This window comes from Pseudopipra pipra, chromosome 3, assembly GCF_036250125.1.
Source record: "Pseudopipra pipra isolate bDixPip1 chromosome 3, bDixPip1.hap1, whole genome shotgun sequence".
Classification (NCBI taxonomy): Eukaryota; Metazoa; Chordata; class Aves; order Passeriformes; family Pipridae; genus Pseudopipra; species Pseudopipra pipra.
The window spans coordinates 109608107-109630186 of record NC_087551.1 but is presented as its reverse complement, the minus strand read 5'-3'; the positions used below and the strand labels follow the sequence as shown (position 1 = coordinate 109630186).

Sequence of the window (22080 nt, the reverse complement as noted above, 5' to 3'; positions counted from 1 at the left end):
CAGGACACAGGAGGTTCAGTAGCCTTCCAGAGCCAGCAGCTCCAGGCAGTCAGATTTGATTCCACTCTGGCTTTTATGTCAGTCACGGTATTTTTTTTTTTTTTGGTCAGACTGGGCAGACAGAGAATTTGAAAGCAGAAGTTTTACTCTCTCACTGTAGGTGCCCAAAAATAAGGTGCCAGGTTGTATCTGCACAGCAACAGCTTGATAAGCTTTCTTGTTTTGCTTGGAAACAACATGGTTTTGGCTGTCAGGTACTCCCTAAAAGCTTAAATGCTCTTTCAGGGCTGACATGTGGTTGATTATTGCAGATTTGCTAGGAACACCTTGACCTGAGGTGCCATGTGTGTAACTGTAGCTCAGTCTTTTCTCCTGTGAGGTAACATGACTTTGGCTGCTTCTCCCAGCCGGACAGCAGAGTCTGTTGGTTTTTCAGTCCACGGTGAGCCTTTTAATGCACAGACACACACAAAGATGTTGTATAAGAAATGGCCACAAAGAAGGTATATGATTTCTGAATAGAACTATAAACCTACTAGTGGTAGTAATTGTTCAAGGTCATTGTTCTTGAGAGAAGAATGATATATAAGCTTAATAAAAGTTGGCTGAGCCAAAACAGTTGATTTTTTTTATTGTCCTTGTGGCATCTCAGCTGATTTGTAAACAGGTTCTATCACCTAACTCTGACCTGCCAGCTCTAAAAGTGGAGAACATTTGAAATTGTGTTTCTGAAAGGGTATTTTCTGAGTGTTTTTAAAGCCCTAAGCTCAAACATGACAATAAAGGCATGTTGTCCATCCTAAATCCATAGCATTTTTGTCTTCTAAAAAGACCCTTTTTTGTCACTGCTGGCTGGTTTACACAGGGCTGAGGGCCAGTCAAACAGGAAACCTGGGAGCAGTGCTCTGGAACTGAACACCTACTATGCAGCATTGCTGCTTAACCTGACTCAGGTTTGCTAAGCTGTCCTTGCCTAATGAAATGTCTTACTCACTTGCCCAACAGACTTTTTGGGTCGCACTGAAGTCCCAGTGGCAAAAATCCGAACAGAACAAGAGAGCAAAGGCCCCATGACTAAACACTTACTGCTGCATGAAGTTCCAACTGGAGAAGTCTGGGTGCGCTTTGACCTGCAGCTCTTTGATCAGAAAGCACTCTTCTAAGAACAACTTTTTTTAATTTATGAAGGACAACTGAAGCTGACAGACTGAATATCTTTTGGCAAAAGATTCCTTGCCCCATGCTGGTTATTAAGCAAGAGTTCCTGCTGCCTCTGTGTTTCCTCTTAGTTCCTGCTTGTGCTTAGTTCCTTGCAGTGTTCCCAGTTGTTGCTGATCTATGCAAACACAAATGTTACTGTATATACAGTACTATAGCTCAGTGCCTTTTTATTATGTTGGAATATCTTGGGTTTGGATGCCAATGTTTCCATTTTCAGGGCCATAAAAAGTATTAAGTAGAAATGTGGCACCAAGATGTTTGTATATTTTACCACTTGGTCTGACAGACAGACTGAGGAATGGTTTAAGCTCAACACTGGAATCATTCCATTTGAAATCCTAAAAGTGATATCCACTGGAATCTTCCCGTCTCAGGATGATGGTTTTAAAGGTAAAATGCTGAAGAAGCCTTAGTACTGGAGAAGTCTCCAATATATTGTATATTCTTTAAGAATCAAGTGTAGTTCTTTACTTGACTTAGTTCTGCACTGGAATCAGTAACTGCTACTTGATTTTAATTTCTGCTTCAGTTTGATTCATCATTCTCTGCTAAGACAATGTTGTTGTGAAGAATAACTAGAAAAAATATTTTAAATACTGTGACCCACAATAATGTGGCAAAATACTCTTCAGCTTTTGGGTTTTTTTTCCTAAATATAAGTTATTTGTGTACATTTCCTTGGTCTTGCAGACCTCCATGTGAATCTTGAAGCTTTGACATTGCCAACATGTATATAGAGAGTAAAATATAAGTTTATTAATGTAATTTGTCTACAGATGTTTATTGATTTTTAAAAAGTATATTTTATTGTACAGGGGAATGTGATATAATGAGAAAAACTTACAGGATTCGTTCAAGAAACGTTTATTACAAGTTTAAAAGGTTTGCTTGGGGGGAACTACACCCCAACACAAACCCGTAAAAAGAGCTGGTTGAAAGCAAAAGCTTTCTCTTGGCACCAAATCAGGGATGGTTAAAAAAAAAAGTTTGTTTATAGAATGTTTGATACATTGTAACCATTTTACTGCCTCCTTAAACTGCCTTGTTGGGGAAGCACAGCGTGCAGTTCTGAGCAGCCCTTTCCACGGGTGCAGCAATTCCTCCTGAAGTCTGGCAGTTTCCCATGCAGTCACCATCTGTGCACCCTCCTTACTGAGTCAACCTCTGTTACTTTTAACAGTTTTCTGTGGTTCAGTATTTCTAATCCTAAATAAAACTCAATCTTGGCAACTCTTGAGAGATTGTGTCTGTACAGTGAGAGTTTGGAGAATAGAGGAAATTCTGTTTCCAGGCTTTGAGACCAGACCAGGGGGGAGATGGGACCACACTGGAACGGGAGAGAGACTGGTTTGTGGGGCACTGGCTCAGCTGCTGCTCAGCACAGACTCTCTAAAAAGCACTTCCCATCTCCCCTCCCCTACTTATTTCCTGCTTTCTCAGAACACCTAATATGTATGTTAAAAGTTTGATTTACTGCTTGTACACTGTGTTCAGGAGAGAACACCAGCACTGTTTTTGTTGAGCTGAGCCTAAGTTAAATCTCCTAAAACAGCAGATTTTGGCTTGTAGAGCATGAACTGGAGCTGGCAACAACAGAAGCAGCATCCCAGACATTTCTTTGGCTGCTGAGTAACAACATTTCACAACCATGTTCAAGACAGTAAGTTTATTGCAGCTTGCCAGAAGACCTGGCCTGTTACCACTTGCTTTGGCAGGAGATGTAACCTAAAGGGTACCTTCTGATGGCTGTGCTTGCTGCTCTGGTCAGCTGGGGGACAGGTGACATCATTGGCTCTCGCTGTCATTGTGGTGATTGATGACTTTCATTCTTTAAACAGAAGTAAAAACTATTGCTATGCTCCTGTAAAGATCAGCTGAGCTGCCAGAGTCCTTCTACAGAGCACACACACAGCTTGCCTGGGAACTCTCCAACCCTCCTTAGACAGAACACACTCCCTGTGCTGCCGCAGTGGATTTAAAATGAGGAAAACAAACCTCCCCCCTGCCATTGCCTACTGTGCCTCCAAATCTGGGCTTAGTATGGATCCAAACCACATTCCTGCTGAAAACCATGTTCAAATACTCTTTGGCTTAAATGCACTAGGAGCTGGGACCCATATTTGTTCAGGTAATAAAACTAGAATGTGTTTCCCTACAGCAGCACATCAGTAACATGCTCTGCCTCCTAACTATGAACTGCCTGCTGGTCAAAGGGGAACTCCAAACCTCACACCTTCCAGCAGTCTGTGCACGTCTTCTGGGAGAATGGATCATACTCTGATGGGTCAAAATAGTCCAAAAACACGTAGCCCTGTGGGAGAAGCAGGTACTGGGTCAGGTCTCAGAAGCCTTAGGTGATACAATGGTGAGAGCAGCCAGCCTGGGTGGGACACAGCCTGTGACAGACATGGTGGAGAAAAGGACTCCCAAATTTTCATACACTGCACCTCAGAAATAAGGTGACTGAAGTGTAACAGGAAAATTCCTCTATCCATTTTAATTTATCATAGGCATAACTACATAATACATGATTTCATGGAGCATTCAGAAATAATTTCAGGCTAAGATGCTAACCTTAACTAGGGCAGTCAAGACAGTGGAAATTTCAGTCAAGGGAAAATGTTTTGACAGAGAAGGAAACAGCTATTGAAAAGAAAAAAAGAAAGGAGTGGGTAAGCCCTCAGCAGGCACAGCCCTAGGCAGGTCACTGGTCTGGGTTCAAGAGCTGGCTTTTCCATCTAGACATAAGAGTAAAGACCTGAGCCACACCTCATGGTCCAGGTCACAGCTCCCTCTCATCAAAAACTGCCTGCAACAATCAATATGTTCTGCAGTTCAAGTTCCCTATAACAAGCACATAAAATAGTCCTCCCTAATATTCTTTCTTACAAAACCTTGGAAATGAACTTTTTAATCTTTCTTGTGTGTGTGGTTCTCCAGGGATCCCAGGAAGGAAGGGAGCATTCAGCCCACGGCCTCCTAGATCTCGGCCCTACACAGTTCTTCATGGAAATCTGTGGATGTGATTTCAAGACTTGGAAAAAACCACACTTTAGCCTGAACAGCTCAGGAGCTCTGCAAGACAAGTCCAACCAAAAAAAAAAGTGGGATCTACAGTAGATTTAAGAGGTCACTGTGCTGAAGCAGCTCACAGGGAAGTAAGCCAGGCCCTAAGGGCCTGTGCTGTTCTCAGACACTCGGGAAGCACCGTGGGGCTTCTCTACTACTGAGTGTGAATGCTGCCTCTGCAGGAGCCTCTGTTCCTCAGGATCTGGCAATTCCCCACACAACAAGCAGCAGCCACACTCTGGAAAGTTTCTGTCCCTGGAAAGCTTCAAGCCCTAATAGAGCTCAATTTGCAGAGTTTTAGTGCCACCCCTTGGTTTATTATCACATATCACAGGGTCTGCTGAGACCTCAGTGGATCACGGAGGTGCTTTGCTGCACTCCCAGGTCTGATCCCTTCACGTGGTCGATGCATTACCCCTCACACAGCCCTTGGAATAAAGCAGAGTGAAAGCTCTTCAAAATGAGTCAGGGGGGTCTCTTTCTCTGCAGCACACAATGCCTACAATAGCCTGGACTACCAGAAGCTGAGTTGTGGCTAACACAGCAGCAACCCAGGCAGGGGAATCCCCTCTCCTTGCAGGCTGCACTGTCACACTGCCATCTTCACTCTGACCAACCATCTCGTTAGGCACCTGCAGTCCATGGCCACAGGACTGGAGGGGAGGAGGAGTGAGAAAGGCAGTGAAAAGGAGGCAGATTTGAGGCAAAAAACCCCACATATGAGCAGGTCCTTGGAAGAACAGGGAGTCAAGGAAGGGAGATAAAGGAGGAGAGGTCAGATGGTGTGAAAAAGGCAGATGAGTGAGCTGACAAAGACTGAGATGGAGGGATTTGGAAAAAGAGTGAGGAGAGGAGGAGAATGGAGAAAAAGGGAAAAACCTTTGGAAAGCAAAGGGCAGTGAAGAACTTGGAGGAATTATCAGAAGCAACAAGAAGATGAAGACACAGCAGTGGGGAGCGTGACAGAAGAAAGAGGGGCAAAATGAATTTATGGATGGAGTAAAAGAGTTGACTGGAGAGAGAAAGAGAGCAAGAGGAGAGACTGGAGGAAGAATAATAGACACGGAAAGAAGGAATGGACCAATCACAGGCATGGGAAGGTCAGGAGATCTGGGAAACAGGAGGAGAAGCCTAATAGCAGGGAAGAGAGCAAATGGACAAAAAGAAGGGAGTGAGGGGAAAATACATAGCCAGAAGTCAGTATATTAACCAATCTACAGAAATGTTTCAAGTTCTGCAAAATGTATCATGTGCTGCCACGGTCAATGCAAACTTATGCCAGTGAGTTGTCCTGTAACTCCGAAGGGCTTCAACCTGCTCTGCAGACATGCTGATGATAGAGCAGACACCACAGAGCAAGGGGAAAAGGTGGAGGCTGATCGCTCGTACTGGTGCTTCCCTTCCAGGAGGACAGATCCCAGCACATCAGCCAGTGCTTTTGGAGGACACCCAGCAAATTCCTGACCTGACACAGAAGCTTGGAAGTGGACTGATGCAGACCCAGATATGTACAGTACACCCAACATATCCTAAATCCTAGGACATCAGCAGTAAGACTGGTTCAGGTCTTTGTTGTTCCATGCAGTTTAAATGCATGGGTCTGTCACATCAGGCCTTTGAAAAAGAAATCATTTGCTCTCGTTAAAACAACACAGCTCCCATGACATTTTCATTTCTGGCTGAGAAGGTTGTTTACAGTCTCACGACTCCACTGTGCAGTGGTTTCCACTGACAACAAATTCCTGCCCCCAATAAAATATTATCATTTTTATGTAACTGCTCTTACTGCTCTACATTTCCATTCCTGAGATGCAGAAAATTGAGTTGTGGGATTTGATACTCGACAGTGGTGTGAAATTCAGAGCAAAATGAAGAAAACCAACAAGTATTTCCTACAGTGACTGCACTTTTTCTGAGTACTGAAACCCATGGAACTACAAAAAGTTGGGTTTATTGCCTGTATACAGACTTCAAGAAAATTGTTTGTATCTCCCTGTTCCCACATTTTTTTCTTTTATGAAGCTTGATCAGTAGCATCCAAGGCCACAAAATCATTTCATTTGTGCTCTGCCAACATACTGCAGTAGTGATGTAGCTTAACTTCTGAGACATGAGAGTGCAGTCCACTCCCTGCTCAGTCAGCCTTTGACTTCAGCTGACAGAGCTCAGTTTTTCCCACTACATGATCCAGCTCACAGATGGAAATACACATCAATATGGTGTCTCATCATATTTAGACCTAAGCAAGGCTATTGTTTGTATCTGATGGTGAACTTAAACAGCTCTAACATCATATGTCACCGTTGCAGAAGTCCTTGGGAAAGAAAGGTAAGTTACAGGTAAGGTGCATCTGAATTCCAGGCTACTCAATGGACAGCAAATAGCAGCTAAACCACTGATCTTGTCCAAAGCCCCCCCTATGCAACCCTCTCCATGACAGAAATTTACTTCTTGATACCTTCTTGTTACAGTAGTTTAAATATTGAGACAATTGTTCTTGTTTCCTTTTCTGCATTTCTTCGATTGACTGGCTGCCCATTTCGTCCTCAATTTTCTGCAGCACTGGCTCTAAAACATCCTTAAGCCATTCTTTGTACACAATCTCCTTCTTTCTCAGACTTAGGAAATCATTGTGCCTCAGGTATCTGTCCACCTCCTAAGTAAGAAATGCAAAATACAACCATACAAATTATTGGCCAAGCACATTAAAGGTTTCACAGGTGAAGGCTGACTGGTCTCTGCTCCAAGGGCGCTGTTTTCCAGCCCTTCTTTGTGCTCCTCCCTCTCTCCACTTCCCACCACTCATTTCCAACCTCTCACTTGCAAGAGCTCTGGCATTCAGACCCTTAACTTTTGAAACTGTGGTGCAAGACTGGCAGAAAATTACTCACTTTTTCCCATCAGGTTATTGAGCTGAAATCACTGCAGAACAGGGGGCTGATAAGCAGCAGACTGTGCAAGACAGGCAGCAGGAGAGGGACCCTCTCCCTGCAGCACTGGCAATCTGCTAGATCAGATCAAATCAGATCAGATCAGCCCTGCTGCCCTTTGCTCACAGCCCCACTGACCAACTAACCACACCCACAGAGCAAATATTAGGTACAAACAGGCAGGTAAGTTACCTATGATTCACATTTAGGGTTACTACTTCAGTCATATCCAGAGGAGAGGCCACAAACTCATACTTCTAAATCAGTTTTTCAAGAATACAGACAATTAACATTTTCTCACAAATCACTGACCAGAAACTAGAACACATTGACATGCAGGAAAGCACACAACAAATAAGAAGAGGTACCACTTCTTACCCTCACAAAACAATTTTCTCTGTCCAAGATGCACTGAACAGAAGCAATGATGTCTCGGCTTTGGTCAGGTGTTACCTAACAGAACATTAAAAACCCACATGAAGTAAAAGCAGGACTCAGACTAGGAGTCAGATTTACTTTGAATTCAAAATAATCACTGGTGTTGTGATTAAAGGCACATTATACCATAACCCAGCTGGCAAATCCTTGTGAGACTTGCTCGGAACAGTGGGGATAAGTAGCAACAGATGAGTGTTGGAAGAACTGGAATGGGAACAGGAATGTACATGTTAAGACCATACATTTCCTTGGCTGCTCCCCACCATGACCACACACCACTTGTTCCTTGCCACTGTTGCTCACCTGTGCCAAACACGTGTCTCATAAACTCAACTCCTGCACTGCAGCCAAGGAGCACAAGCAATACAGACCAAATCCATGTATCACTTGGGGATGGAATTCCTGCAGGGAAGATGAGGGGGGTACCTCCCCTGTGATCAGGCTGCACCAACTCTCTGGGTTAACCAGAGAGACCTTGTCTTCACGAGTCCATCAGCAGCTTCTACAAGCAACAAGTTGTCCAAGTTTTGGCTGGGATAGAGTTAATTTTCTTTCTAGTAGCTGGTACAGTGCTGTGTTTTGAATTTAGCATGAGAGTAATGTTGATGTTTTAATTGTTGCTAAGTAGTGTTTACACTAAGCCAAGGTTTTCTCAGCTTCTCTCCCCACCCCACCAGTGAGCAAGCTGGGGGGGTCACAAGGAGCTGGGAAGGGACACGGCTGACCCCAAATGACAGAGGGTTATCCCAAACCTCAACTGAGCTGGTTTTACTCAGGCCTAAGCCAGAGGCAGGGCTGAAACGTTCACATTTCACCTGTCTGACCTGCTGCCTCCTCCTGTGGTTTCCACAGACGAATTCAAAGTCATCCCTGCTGTGACTTTCTTCTGTTGTTTAAAAACTGAGCTACAGCCACAGCATTTTTGCACAAGCCCACCATGCCAGCGGCAGCACAGACTCAAGGAATGCATTTGATGCACAGAATGGAAAATTAGCCTGCTACTCCCTGTGCTTAATATTGATTCTTACTTCCAATAAATAGTGTAGTTTCCAGTCACGTCTGTCTTGACCTTGCTGACCAGCTCCACACTCCAACAGGTTTATTATCCTGAGATAAGCAGGACATCATACATCAGACCAGGCAAGGAAAGGACAAGTAGTATTAAAAAAACCACCAAAAACAAATGAGAAGAGAAAATCTAAATTGCTGGCACGTTTTAAGACCCTTTCATCCTACTATTTGAAGCAACTGGTATGTTGTATTACACCTGACAAATCTATTTCACATAATCACAGATCCTTTCTAAAACCAGCACCGTAACAGCAGCAGGGAGACAGAGCCATCACTCCAGCTGAGAACCACCAGAAGAAAGTACTCACAACACACACTGGTGAGTAGGTGAAAAGTCTTCCTTCAGGATGATCCCTGTCTGAAGACTCCTTAAGAACCAAAGGAATTAGCTCTCCTTTGACTGAAGGAATTCAGTCTATTCTACCTGGAAAAGAGCAGGCTCAGGGAGAGCCTCATCACAGTACTTACAGAGCAGCTACAAAGAGGATGGAGGTTCTCTCTGCACCAGAAGCCACAGGGAGGAGACAAGGGGTAAAAGGTACAAGTTGCATTGGCTGAAGTTTCATCTCAATATAAGAAAGAAATTTTTTAGAGTGAGATCAATCACTGACTGGAACAACCTCCCCAGGGATGTGGTGGAGTCCCTATCACTGATGGTTTTCAAGATGTGATTGGACAGGGTGCTAGACAACCTCATCCGGTGTCTCTTTCCCGAAAAAAGGTTGAACCAGATGATCTTTCAAGGTCCCTTCCAGCTGAGGCTGTTCCATGAGTCCGTGACTAGTCACAAGCTTGTTTCAGGTTTTATGGGAAACTTTTCCACATACCAAACTGCAAATAACTCGATAAAGCTGTCTCAAAAGGATGCAAGAGTTTGATAAAACCCATTGAGTTGGTTGCTTTTTACAGAGTTCTTTGTTCTTCTCCATGACAAACACATCTCAGATTTTGCAGAACTTTGTGAATAATTATTTTTCATTCCTCCCTTCATAACTTCCATTTCATTCCTCCACTCATATCTTTGCACAACAGAAGCCCTTCTGTGTTAGCCAATCTTTGGCAATAATTTTCTTCTGCAGTCAAAAGTATTTGCTGTGGCACTCTTTGCTGGTGCTGAGGAGAACCTCTGGATAAAAAGGTAAAGAAGGGCCGAGGTCTGCATAAAAAACCAACCTGCTTTACAAAGATCAGGCCCTCATCCAGGTTCCACAATCAAGCTACGAACTGGGATGGAGCAGTAGAAAGTAACATACACTGCAATAACCATTTCTGAGTGTGCCCAGAAGGGACAGACTGAGACACAAGGCTCCTGCCGGCTCACAGATGAATTCAGGCACATACCAGGGACGGCAGCCTGGCACAGACAGACAGACCAGAACACTGTCCAGAATTCAGTGGCATTAGGTGGCCAGTTCCAACACAGAAGCCCAATTACACCCGAATACTCTGGAATCCCAGTTATAGATACTGGTTTCCTGTGATTCTTCACAGTAGAACCTACAGCTGAAGGACTATTGGGAGTCACTCACCTGCCAAGGCCGTGGCTGATCAGGTTCTTTCACAGGTCTCAGATGTGTCATTATTTTTAGCCAGGGAGTCTCTGAGCTGTTCACACTGTGCATGGTTGGAATAATCTGGGAGAAACATTAAAACAGCCAAAACATACATAACTATTGTATAAACAGCAAAAACCTCATTATCTTACAATTCCTATCAATTGATGAAGCAAATCTCTAAAGGAATTCTAACTGCTGATGCCATCGGCATTCTCCTGTCATAGCAAGTAAAACAGAGATGAAGCATCAGGTTTACAGTCAGGTGCTGCCTCTGGTGGGACTGTCTGTCCTCATCTCCACAAACAATGGACAGTACATTTTGTTTCAAAGAACAGTGGTTCACAAATCATTCCAGAATGCCTGTCAGCTTTGAAAACATTTCAGAGTTATCAAATTCCACCTCTGGACTATTACTTATTTCCTTTGTGCCTTTTTCAGTCACATAAAAGTCACTTTCAAGTAACTGCTACATCCCCCCCGGGGATGGCTGCATTTTAGTGGGTTTTAAAGTCAGTTCTACCAGACAAAGCTTATGCTGAAGCACCAACTCTGAGCTCCAGCCAGAAAATTCCACCCCCTCTCTTGTATGTGCCTCAGTATGTCTGAATCGATTTATAACAGAGACAGGAGAACCACAGAGGCAAAATGCCTTTTACAGGAACCTCCACTTAAACATCTTTATTTCAGATTCACTGGAGACACACTGCTTCCAGGAAACAATGGATTCACAAAATTACTTAGGTAAAGAGTGGAACAAAAGAAAAGCTTATTTCTGCAGAGATACTGACCTCAAGTCTTCAGCCAGATCTTTCAATTACAAAAATATATTCTGTTCTTCAATTATTTTTTGCAACATCCAGTTAAAAGAATCTGCAAAGACTCATATTCAGATATTCATAGAAGGTAACAATATTTTTTGCACAAGACAATATTTAAAAGTTTACTCTGTCCAACCCAGCACTTCAGTGACAATATCTGACTCCCAGCTGGCCTCTCTGGACTGCAGATTCAAATCTCTTACAATCGGTTCAAGGTGCAGTCTGCAATCTGTATCTTTATTTGTTTCATTTCACATATCCTTGCCTGGATATTCCCGCTTCCTCACAGAAATGCTTTCCTGTCTTTTCTGACTGAAAGAGTCAGAAACCACAGGAAAGTGTGTGTTGGAGGGTTCTCAGGAGTCCCAGTCCCATGCCAGCTTGAAGAAGAGCAAACCTCACAGACAGGATTGCTCAGGGCCTCGCCCAGACAAGTTCTGAAAATTCCCTTCCTCAAATCTGAAAGCTCGTGTCCTTCCCTCCAACTGCTTCTATAAAAGAAAAATCCTCATTTCTGCCATGTAAGCCAGGTAAAGCCAAATTAAGGGGAAAACACAACGTAATGCACATGGTACCAGGGACTTTCCTTCCCTCCTGCATAACTCTGCCAGATTTCTATTCTGTCATCAGACACAAAGAAAACTAAAAATTTGCAGTGGAGTAGGTCACAACATCCCAATTCTCCACGGAATTTTTTCAGCCCCAGTAAGTCAGGCTCCAAACCCAGAAATACACATTGGCCTTGGCAGTGTGGCAGCCCAGCAGGTCCTTCCTCTATAGTGATTCCCTGCCCTCTGTACAGAGGAGACAAGAGATACAGAAGAAAATACGGAATTATAATTAGGACACAGGATTTGGAAAGCAGGTGTCCTGCCACTTTCCATGTGGAAATGAACATTTTTTGTCTACATGTGCCCCAATGGCCCCTGCAGAGAGCTGTGCCATGGAGACTGGTGATCCCTCTGAGAAGCCTCCCGCTCCAAAAACAATCTCCCTTTTATCCAGACAGCCCAAGTCTACTGAGTTCCAAGAAAGCATATCCAACCTCCTGGTGTCTGAGGAGCAGGGGAAGGATTCTCACAGTTTATCCTTCATCCTGCAATAACCAATTAAAGCAAACAGATAAATGACAGTACATAAACCCTGATTAGCACTGACCCAATTTCTGATACAAAATAACAGGCAAACAGAGTGGACTGAAGCTGGGCTGAACTGGGGTGCTACAGATTTGGTATTAGACAAGTCAACAAACCTTCCTATGAGCCAGACATCCCACTCACCTGCACAGGTGCCATGGGCTCCTTGGTCACACTATTTTTGACAGATATCCTTTCCCTCCAAGTAGTTTTGTTCTTCTGGGGTAGGGATGCTGTAAATCCCTGGACAAGTTTGAGACGAAGAAAATACATATCTTGATATTTTAAATTACAAATTAAATAAAATACATATTCTAATATTTTAATTTCTAATTTTACAAAACAAGTAAAATTAAAAAAACCCCCAACCATTAGGCTCTTTTCTATCTTCAGTAACTAGTATTAAGACTCCATCCATCTCACAAAGAAAGGCTGAGCCTTTCTCTGAGCACAAAGCAAAGGAGGTGTTTGATCTCATCACAGAGAATTGGGACCCCAGGGGAGACAAAACACAGCAAACATAGAGAACCTGCCTCTGCAGCAATCTGCCCTCAGGAACCCACAAGTGGTAAACACTCTAACTGCAGATTTTTTCCCCCCAGTCTTCATAACTCAAGCTGCCACTGAGTCCTTTCTTTTACTTCTTTTACTTCTTTGTTTGGAGTCTTGCTAGGAGACACCAGCTCTCCATGACTAACAAAGGCAGGGCTCACTGACTTGAGACAGCAGCTGTTTTTCAGGTCTTAAAACTAAAGGTTTAACCACAGGCTTGGACAGAAATACAGTAAAGCATTTCCAAAATCTGAGTGGATAAAAGAAAGATTTGCAGTTAATGTAGCAGTTGCAGCCTGCAAATGCCAAGTCCCATGAGCAGGTTGGCTGTTCTGTAATATTAGGACGTTTGTTCCACTGTCCCACACCCCTGAAAGTGTTCAAGGCCAGTTTGGATGTGGCTTGGAGCAACCTGGTCTAGTGGAAGGTGTCCCTGCCCATGGCAGGAGGCTGAAACTGAAAGAACCTCAAGGTCTCTTTCCAACTCAAACTGTTCTCTGATTCTGTGAGAGAACCAGTCTCTAGTGCGAGCAGGGCAGCTCTTTGAACCCTGCAGCTTGTGAATGCGGAGCTAACAGATAACATGTGCAAGGCCGGAGCGTTCCGGCCTGGCCCCTGCACCTCGGAGGCAGCGATCGGGACCAGGCCAGTGAGAGGAGAACGCCGAACCCCCCGACTCGCACCCTGCCCGGCCCTGAGGCGGGTCCCGCAGACCGCAGGGCAGGCGAGGGCGGGCAGCAGAGCCCTGCTCCCCCAATGCCGTGCCGGGGTCCCTCACCGGCCCCAGGGGCGGCCGGACGGAGCTGCGGTGGGAGTCAAACCCGCCCCGCTCGGCACAACCCCACTGAGGGAAAAATGGCGGTGCCCCCCTACCCTCACGGTTGTTATAGAGCCCCTCCGTCTCCTTCCGCCGAGAAAAACAGCCTCTCTCCCGTTACCCACAGCCTCTCGGGAGGAGGAAGCACCGCCCTCGGGGACAGGGATGGGGCAGCCCGGCCGCAGGGCCGGCACCCGGACCCTGTTCCCGGGCGGAGGCGGGACGTGGGCACGGACACGGGCACAGTCACGGCCGGGCCCCTCCGCGCGCGGCCGCACAGCGTCCCACGCTGCCATGGCAACCCCAGCCCGCGCGCTGCCCCCGGCAGGGCTGCCCACCAATCAGAGAGCGAGAGTGCGGCCAGTGAGCCAATCAGAAGCGAGAACAGCCCGGCCGAGCCGAACCCGACCAGCCGAGCCGAGCCGAGGAGCCGAAGTCCGGGTCACTGGTTTATCCAAAGTTCACTAAATTGTATTACGAGATTTCACACATTACCGTGCAGTGCTAGCCGAGACATTAAATTTGAAACTGAAGGCAGCCAGAGATACCAGATGAGGGAAATGTGAGGGTTTTTTATCTCAGCGGCGCTGCGCTGACGCAGAGATCTCGCACCAGCCAAGTGTCACATAAAAGGGCGAGTTCCTCAAAACCTTTATATTTGATTTTTTAAAAAATTATTATTATTATTGATTTGTCAGCGCCCCAGGAAAGACAAGTTCCTCGAGCCCGCGCAGCCTGTCAGCGCCCAGCCCTGGCCCTGCACGGGACACCCCAAGAATCACACCATGTGTTTGAGAGCCTGAGAGCCTTGTCCAAATGCTTCTTGAACTTTATCTGCTCTTGAACTGTATCGGAGGGTGGGTCAACCAACCTTTTCAGGGATACCAGCAAAGTGTCAGAGCCAAACCCCTTATTTCAATTTGGAAAGAGAGACCCCTTGCTGGATCCCGCCCTCTCTTGGTATTTTATCAGTTTTGTCAAGTCTTACCCACTGCTGCAGTCTGCCAGCGCCCTTGAAGGACTCACACAGAACAGTTTAAGGAATAACACACTTTATTAACAAATACACTGATCACAGAAGATTGTGACAATCAGGGATCGATGTTGACACTGAACTGATTCCAAGAAAAAGTCTGAAGCAATACACAAACTCTAATCATCAAGGAAAGCTTGAAATAATAGTTAGCACACTTTGAATAAAGTTCTTCCCCAAAAGGCCTCCCTAGAAGGGAGAAGCCAGGTTCAGCCCATTGACCAATCCCAGAAATTAGGATGGAGTCTTGCCTAATATCTCCCCCTTTTAACTCACTGTTACATTATTTCTTTACACTTATATGGAGCTTGAGTGACTCCAGTCACACGTGCTTTTGTTCCTGATTGGTGTAAAATTCTGTCATTTTGCTCTTAAAGATATAGTTAATAAAATAGAGACCACGTGCTCAGGGAGGGGTGGTAACTTTGGGATGGAGGTGTGTGACAGTATTACAGTATTATATGAGATTATAATGAGCAAGGTTCATCTGAGGAGAGTGATTTTGCCAGAGTTGCTGGTTCAGCAACAAGGCATCTTTTCCTCTCTCACTTGGTTGACAGCTGCTCTGCGGTTTATCAGCCACCTGGTACCATCCAGTTCCCATTCCTGTGGGTATTACAACAGAGCCTGGCCGTGGTGTCTTCACTCTGCTCCGAGTCATTCCCCCTTAGCATCCGCAGGGTGTGTTGCCTGGGGAACTGCCGTGCAACAGATTCCGTGCTTGCCAACCGCATTCTCTCCTCAAAGAAGCAACTGTGTTTCACCCTAAAATTTCCTTAATGTTATAACTTCTGTTAGAATGTGACTGTAACTTTAGACTCAAGATATTTTCCCTGTATTTTCCCACATAATCCACCCCGCAACTGGAGTCACTCAAGCTTCACAATATCCAAATGGAGTTTAAGAGTGTTTTATGCATTTGTATTGCGGGGGTTATCTAATGTTTGTGGGGGTAGCCAATAGGCTAATTGCTTCACAATAATGCAAACTTTAATATACAATACTAAGACAAAAAGCAAAAGAGTTAATGTCAATAAAACAACAACAGGGCAAAGCACTCTCTTGAGAATTCCTGTAGCAGCTGGTGATCATCCAAAGAGAGTATCCCACCACCAATGTTCTGCATCTTTCTTGACTGCTTCTGAAATATGATGTATTTTCTCCACATTATGATGGATGGGAATCAGAGTCCTTTGTCCATTTCCTTGAGCTTGCTTCAGCAATTGGTTTAGGTCTTCATGTTGTAGTAGCTTTCTGCTCAAGTTGAAATTTGCTCCAATAGGGGTAGGCAGCAGGTCTTGAATCAGCATATACTTAGACCATAACAATTGATAAGATATGACAGAAGCTGAGTAAATAAAATCATCCCATGATTTCAATGGACTTACAAATACAAATATCTGAGTCATTACTTGTAGCTACAGTAACATTATCTACAAGTAAAGAATCCCAAAGAGTTCACACTTCCATTATCAATATTTACAACTGAAAACATTTTTAGGGTTTTCATTAGGATGTGTCTCAAAATGACAAACACTTTGTTCAGTTATAAGACAAATGTCTTGAGCTGTGATGGTGTTATTTTCACAAATGACTCCTTGTTGCTCTTGCACAATGACATCAATAGTTTGCCATTTATTTCCATCCTCTAGGGCCCATACCCTACGCTCCAGGGATAGAGTATGATCTGTTGTGATTTAACCCTGACACAATGGTAGGGTATATAATATATACCCGAGCAATGTGTACAGTTCACACAAAAGCTGTGGCTGTGCTGTCGATGGCATCATAGGTAAAACTGACTAAATACCACCAGGACTGAAATTTTTCTTCAAACTCAATCACATCATCCCAAATTACTTCTAGAATTCCAGTGGGTAAGATACCTTCTTCCCCTTCCCTTATAATTGTGGCTGTCATTGATTGCATCCACAGCTGAGCTTGGATAAAACAAAGAAACATTTGTCCACCAAGTGCATCTATGATCAGCTGGTGTTTTTTTCACCCTCCTACTGAGGGTAAAAGCTATTGGTTTGTTCCCAAATCCAAAAGGGAAGATTGCAGAGGGTGTTTCAATTTGTTGATCTCACTATTTATCATGACTAGTTTGTTCATTAATCCCTCAGAGTCTATGCTATTTTGAACTCCCAGTCCTGTTCCCAAGATGCCAGGCACATCTCTTTTTGCCCACTTTTGGGGAAAGAGTGTTCATTTATGCAGCCATGGTGCCATCCTGCGTAAGAGGTCCTCAGGAATGGTGAACAAACTGGTTGGATTGTAGAAACATTATTTTCCTTCAATTCAACTTGTCCGAGAGACCATGACAGGTTAAACAACATCTGATGTTGACCAATATTTTTGATCACATATGGTCCAATTTCAGAAATTTGTGGGTTGCTCAGGGCAGATGGCTTGGCTGCAGGGCTAGATTTCGTGACTTTTTTTTTTAAACTCTCCCCAGAAATCTGAATTTCCTGTTTCCCACAAAACTCTAAATGGATCTTTTACTGCATTTTGATTTAGCCAACAATCCTGATATTTGCTTTCACAAAATAAATTTCTTCCCATTTCTAACTTACTTTTATAATATTTCTTTAGGTTTAGGTGGAGCTTCAGTGACTTTAGTCATACATCATGTTCAGTGAGGCATGGTCATATCCCGGGGGCAGCTAACTTTGGGATGGAGGTGTGCAACAGTATCACATCTGAGCTAACTTTGGGATAGAGATTTGTGCCAGTGTTACATCTGAGGAGAGTGATTTTGCCAACAGCAACACATCTTCTCCTATCTCCCTCATCTGACAGCTGATATGCAGCTTATCAGCTAAATGTACCACCTCCGTTGCAAGGATTTCAACAGAGCCTGTGCTCCACCCAGTGTTTCATTCCCCCCTCAGCATCTATTGTGTGGAGGAAGTCAGGCATGCTGACTGCATTCCATCCAGGGAATAGCAACCCCATTTCCCACTATAATTTCCATACTCTTATAACTGTGTCTGTAACTTTCCAGTCCACTCCATCCTCCCTTTCATCCCTCCTCAGCATGTACTATGTGCACGCTGATCACAAGTTTTGTCTGTTAAAATGTAACTTTCCAGTTTTCTTTAATTTTACCCCGGTTATTTTCCCACACAGGTGTTCTTTGATTTATCAGTTAGCTATGTGGTACCACCCAGTTCCCATTCCTGCAGGGATACAATAGAGCCTGGCCAAAGTGTCTTCTCTCCGCCTCACCCTCTGTTTCATCCCTCTTTAGCATGTCCTTCAGGCTGCAAAGTGTGTTGCCTGGGGAACTATCACAGATTTGATTCCAAGCATGCAAACCACATTCCACGCTGGACATAACAACTGCATTTCAGCCTAAAATTTCCTCAATGTTATACCTTCTGTTAGAATATGAATAAAACTGTAGCGTCCAAATTTTTCCCAGTTTTCTCTAACTTTCCCTCAGTCATTTTCCCACAGAATTTTTGCTGACCATTTAAAAAGAAAATAATTTTTGTTTTGAGTCAAACTTGGCCCAGAAACCACCCCTAAAGCCCTTTTTCTGCTCTGATCTGCTGCTTGTAGCAAGTTTTATCTCATTTCTTAGTGTTTTCATCATGGACTGTTTCCTCAGTAGGAGGTAAATTAAACATGAGGAAAATCAGAACTCAGGAATAGTTACCCTATAAAAATATAACTGGACTTTTATGGCCTTCCTGAGAAACATGACCATTTTCCTGCTGGTCAATTCTGCTGCCCTCTTGTTTTTGTGATTTTTATTTTGTTATATTGCTTATGTAAGGCCTAGCATTATTTCTGCTGAAATTCCTGAATTCCACATGAAGAAAAATATGGTTTTCCATATAAAGGGGAAGGGGAATGAACACTTATACATCTATCTTTTTACAGAACAGAAGGAAAATGAATCGACTGCAGGCTTTGCTGAGTGACAGTCTTGTCAGCACAAAGTGTGTGGAAAACACAGCTATCACTGGCATAAAGGAAAGACAAGTCTGTGCATCAACCTTTGGCTTTAATGTAAGAGATCAAGAGCATCCTGGGAAGTGACAGCAGAGGTAGAAACTCTGGGAATGCAGAGCACAAAGCAGTGATAATGGCAGGGAGCACAGTGCTCTACTAAACACACTTGTTCTTTCAGCCCCAGAGCCCAGTGCTGGGGTACAGCCTGGCTGACTCACAGGGTTGATTGCTAATTTCACATCTTTGATTTTTGGAAGAAAGATGCCATTTAAGCGCCATTTTCAAGGAGTCCTTTTTAAGCACTCTGAGTTCAAGGATTCTGCCAGTAAAGCAGATGGATGTAGGTCCATTCTCTGGCATGGAATGTGCCGTGCCCATACTATAACCCTGAAACAGTGGCTGTACAGGCTGCCCTTGGGGAGCTGTCTTGGGCCATTCTAACTTCACAGTCTGTGCTCTGGAACTGCCAAAAAGCAAAGTAATTGCCAAAACCAAAGTGCTTGCTGGCCCAGGTCACAACTCTACCTGGACTGTTCTGACCATACTCAGAACTGCTGCCTGGAACCTTAAAATTGCTGGTACAGATGTAGCTTATCTGTTTTCATTATCCAGCAGCTTATAAAGAGCAGAATAACAGCACTTCTGCTCATATCCTATCATATCATATCAAATGATAAAAAAGCTAATAGGCACTTCCTGATACAGTCACAGAATGGTTAAGGCTAGAAGGGACCACCTGTGGGGTCATATGGGGGGAATACTGGAAAAGAAAGTTCAGCAAGAAGGAGTGCATGCATTGGCTATAAGGTGACAGACCAATTTAAGGCCACACTGACAGTCCTGAGCAGTTATGGGAAAGACCCAGAAACCCGTTGTAAGGTGATAAGGCTACACCAAAAGGGACAAAGAGACTCCTGAGGGCTTTCAGAAAAACCCCAACACCTAGGGAAGACTTCCCAGCAACAGACTGATAGGATCAAGGAAGGATGGAATGGTATGGAGATAGTACGGCCTTTCTTCACCAACATCCTACCTGATGTGAACTCAGGCCTATGTCATCTGTCTATCACCCTGAAAATTAGTTTACTGACTATAGTCACTCAAACTGCCTAAGGAAAAAAGTATAAAAAGAGATTGGATGCAGCGGCCGAAAAAACGCACACTCAGTCAGTTGACAGGCAGCGAACACTTTATTTACAGAAGGCTTAGTTTTACAGTCTTTTTCTTCTGTCCACGCACAAATATACCATATCTCATTGGTTAAGTGTTCTTGTTCACACGTCTAAGCTCCTTTTCTAATAGGTCATCAGCATTCCTTCACGTGCTGGTAACTCTTAAAACAACACCTGTTATTTACTGCAGTTCTTTTTCCTTTCCTGCTTTCTCATCTTCAATGTTTACATTCCTTTACAACCTCGTAGCTGTAACTGCTCAAATTCAAGGCCTAAGCTGTCTACAGCTCAGTCATTTCCCACAACTGGACAGGAGCAAAAATAGGGGAGAAGTTCTGTCATTTCTGTGGGGATAATTGACAGGCTGCCTCTTCTCCTTCCACTCCTCAGAATGCTGCAGGGCAACCAACCATTTTTATATTTTACTTTGCTTTCACCTTTACTAATTGTACCTTGCTTCCTTCCCTATACCTTATAGAGTATCGTGTATATATTTTACCTTCTTTTTTTTTTGCTATATTGTATTTTATCGCCTTAGATCGCGGACTCCAACTTGTTGTATGTGATTTGCCTTACAGTGTGTATTTCTTGGTCTTAGTGTGTGCTAGTGAGAAGCAGCTATATTCTTTCCTTTTTGCTTTGTGTTTAGATTTTGTCCTAGTCTTTGTAAACTGGTCTGTTGTGGAGGGGGGTTGCTTGAATTTTGTATTGAGGTGTTGTAGTGATCTATTGCTTGTGAGTTGTGTTGTTTTTGGAGAGTGTGCTTCTGGTTTGGGTTTTATTAGTTAAGTGGAATTTTGCAGTTAAATGTTATCACTGATGACATGAACCCTATATTAATTAAAGTTATTTTGTGAGCTGCTAAGAGTTAGTCCATTTGGTTTTTTTCTCGGTGCTGGCAGTCTCGCCAACAGCAGAATAACTTGTAGTAGAAACTTGCTGAGAAGGTTCTCCATTGCTATTAAGTGCAGTCCCCATAAATAGGGTATCAAAAGTCCTGTCCATCTTAGTGAATCTGTCAAGCGAAGGGTCTCCCCCTAAGGAGACGCTGACTGACTATTTTCGGACTTTAAAGGCTTTGAACTCCCAGGAGGGGGACACTAATGGACAAAAAATATATTAATACAGCTGGGACAGAAAATCCTTCATTTCTGCCCCTTTTCACATGACAGGTGGCTAACCTGGACAAACTGTCTGCACACCTTAGGATCAGGAACAGTGAGAGAGCCTGGTGTATTGTTCCAAGGAAGATATGTAACAAAGGGTGGAGAGGCACAAAGGTGCTGCAGTCATGCTCTGTTGAAATCAATGCAGATATGAAACATGAAGAAGTTGGCACACAAATTTGGCTTAACCTAAGCCTTCCTCAGATCTAGATTCAATATCAGCAATTAATAGAAAAGTATTTTCTGCCCAGTTCTGGAGAAACAATGCTAGTGAAACCACCTGTAGCTGCTGAGTTACTAACACTGATGCAGCACATGAAACAAGCCCCTTCTTCTACCCAACAACATAGCTCTGTCTGTGCCCAGAATCACAGAACTAGAGAATCATTTAGGTTAAAAAAGACCTGATAAAAGAACTGATATTATCTCATGAATATAGGTATTAGTATTTTTAATTTTCAGCTAAAAATAACACAGTCTTCATTTAAGTATCACATAATCTGAGGGGGATTTGAAGTTAGAAAAAAAGCATCTCCATTACAGCAATTCTGTATATGATTTTTATAATTTTTTAAAAATTATTTATTTATTTCCTTGTGTTATTACAGCAGATTAGAGAGAAAGGTAGCTGAATCAGAAGAAAACTTGGACTTCATCAACCTCAGGACACCTCATGAGGAAATAAAGCTTAGAAGTTTGAAGTATTATCCAATTTAAACAACAAACCACTGCTTTACAACTTTCCAGCTTCTGAGTTTTTTTCAGGGCTTTTTTCAAGAACACTTGAGGGCTCACTGTTCATAAAAGGACAACTCTATGCATCTAAGTTTCTTAACTGAATTGAAAGTGATGTAGTGATGTCTTCAATATTTGGCTTAAGATAGTCTGCTTAAACTTTCTAACATTGCCTTTTAGCCTGTTTCCAGATAAGATAATTATTAATCTCACTAAGCAAAGTAAGTTCTCTAATGGCATTACAGTGATGCAGGGCACCACAGATCCAAGGGATGAAGGAAACTGTTACATTAACACATTTTCAGACTGCCCAGTACATCTTCGAATATTACAAATAAAATACATTTTTAACATGTCAATTTGCATTGCCACTGACTGCTACAGAAAGTTATTTATTTTA

The 22080-nt window shown here is 43.5% G+C and overlaps 2 protein-coding genes across 18 annotated transcripts in view; one reads left to right on the top strand and one right to left on the bottom strand.

Annotated features, from left to right (window-relative positions):
- The window catches only part of ITSN2 (intersectin 2), a 91184-nt gene extending 88726 nt beyond the window's left edge, over window positions 1-2458 (top strand). For all 9 annotated transcript variants that reach the window (XM_064650661.1, XM_064650659.1, XM_064650667.1 and 6 more), the window contains one exon: window positions 1006-2458. In XM_064650661.1, coding sequence (XP_064506731.1) covers window positions 1006-1163 — 158 coding nt within the window. In that variant the 3' untranslated portion in view covers window positions 1164-2458. The remainder of the gene's footprint in view (window positions 1-1005) is intronic.
- Window positions 2070-13887, bottom strand: FAM228B (family with sequence similarity 228 member B). 9 transcript variants are annotated; one of them, XR_010429520.1, is made up of 10 exons: window positions 13665-13887; window positions 12384-12482; window positions 11074-11155; window positions 10259-10363; window positions 8687-9855; window positions 8046-8160; window positions 7599-7673; window positions 6749-6946; window positions 3455-3532; window positions 2873-3049 (listed from the first exon to the last, which is right to left on the bottom strand). XR_010429520.1 is itself a non-coding variant. In XM_064650674.1 (9 exons), the coding sequence occupies exons 4-8, from the start codon at window positions 10349-10351 to the stop codon at window positions 3449-3451; spliced, it is 519 nt and encodes a 172-aa protein (XP_064506744.1). In that variant the 5' UTR covers window positions 10352-10363; window positions 11074-11155; window positions 12384-12482; window positions 13665-13887; the 3' UTR covers window positions 2873-3049; window position 3448. The 9 variants fall into 9 exon arrangements, 5 of the variants coding, with proteins under 5 accessions (XP_064506745.1, XP_064506744.1, XP_064506743.1 ...); XR_010429519.1 differs by having other exon boundaries at window positions 8046-9855; XM_064650674.1 differs by lacking the exons at window positions 8046-8160; window positions 8687-9855 and adding an exon at window positions 3796-3864 and having other exon boundaries at window positions 3448-3532.
- Between the last annotated feature and the right edge of the window lie 8193 nt (window positions 13888-22080).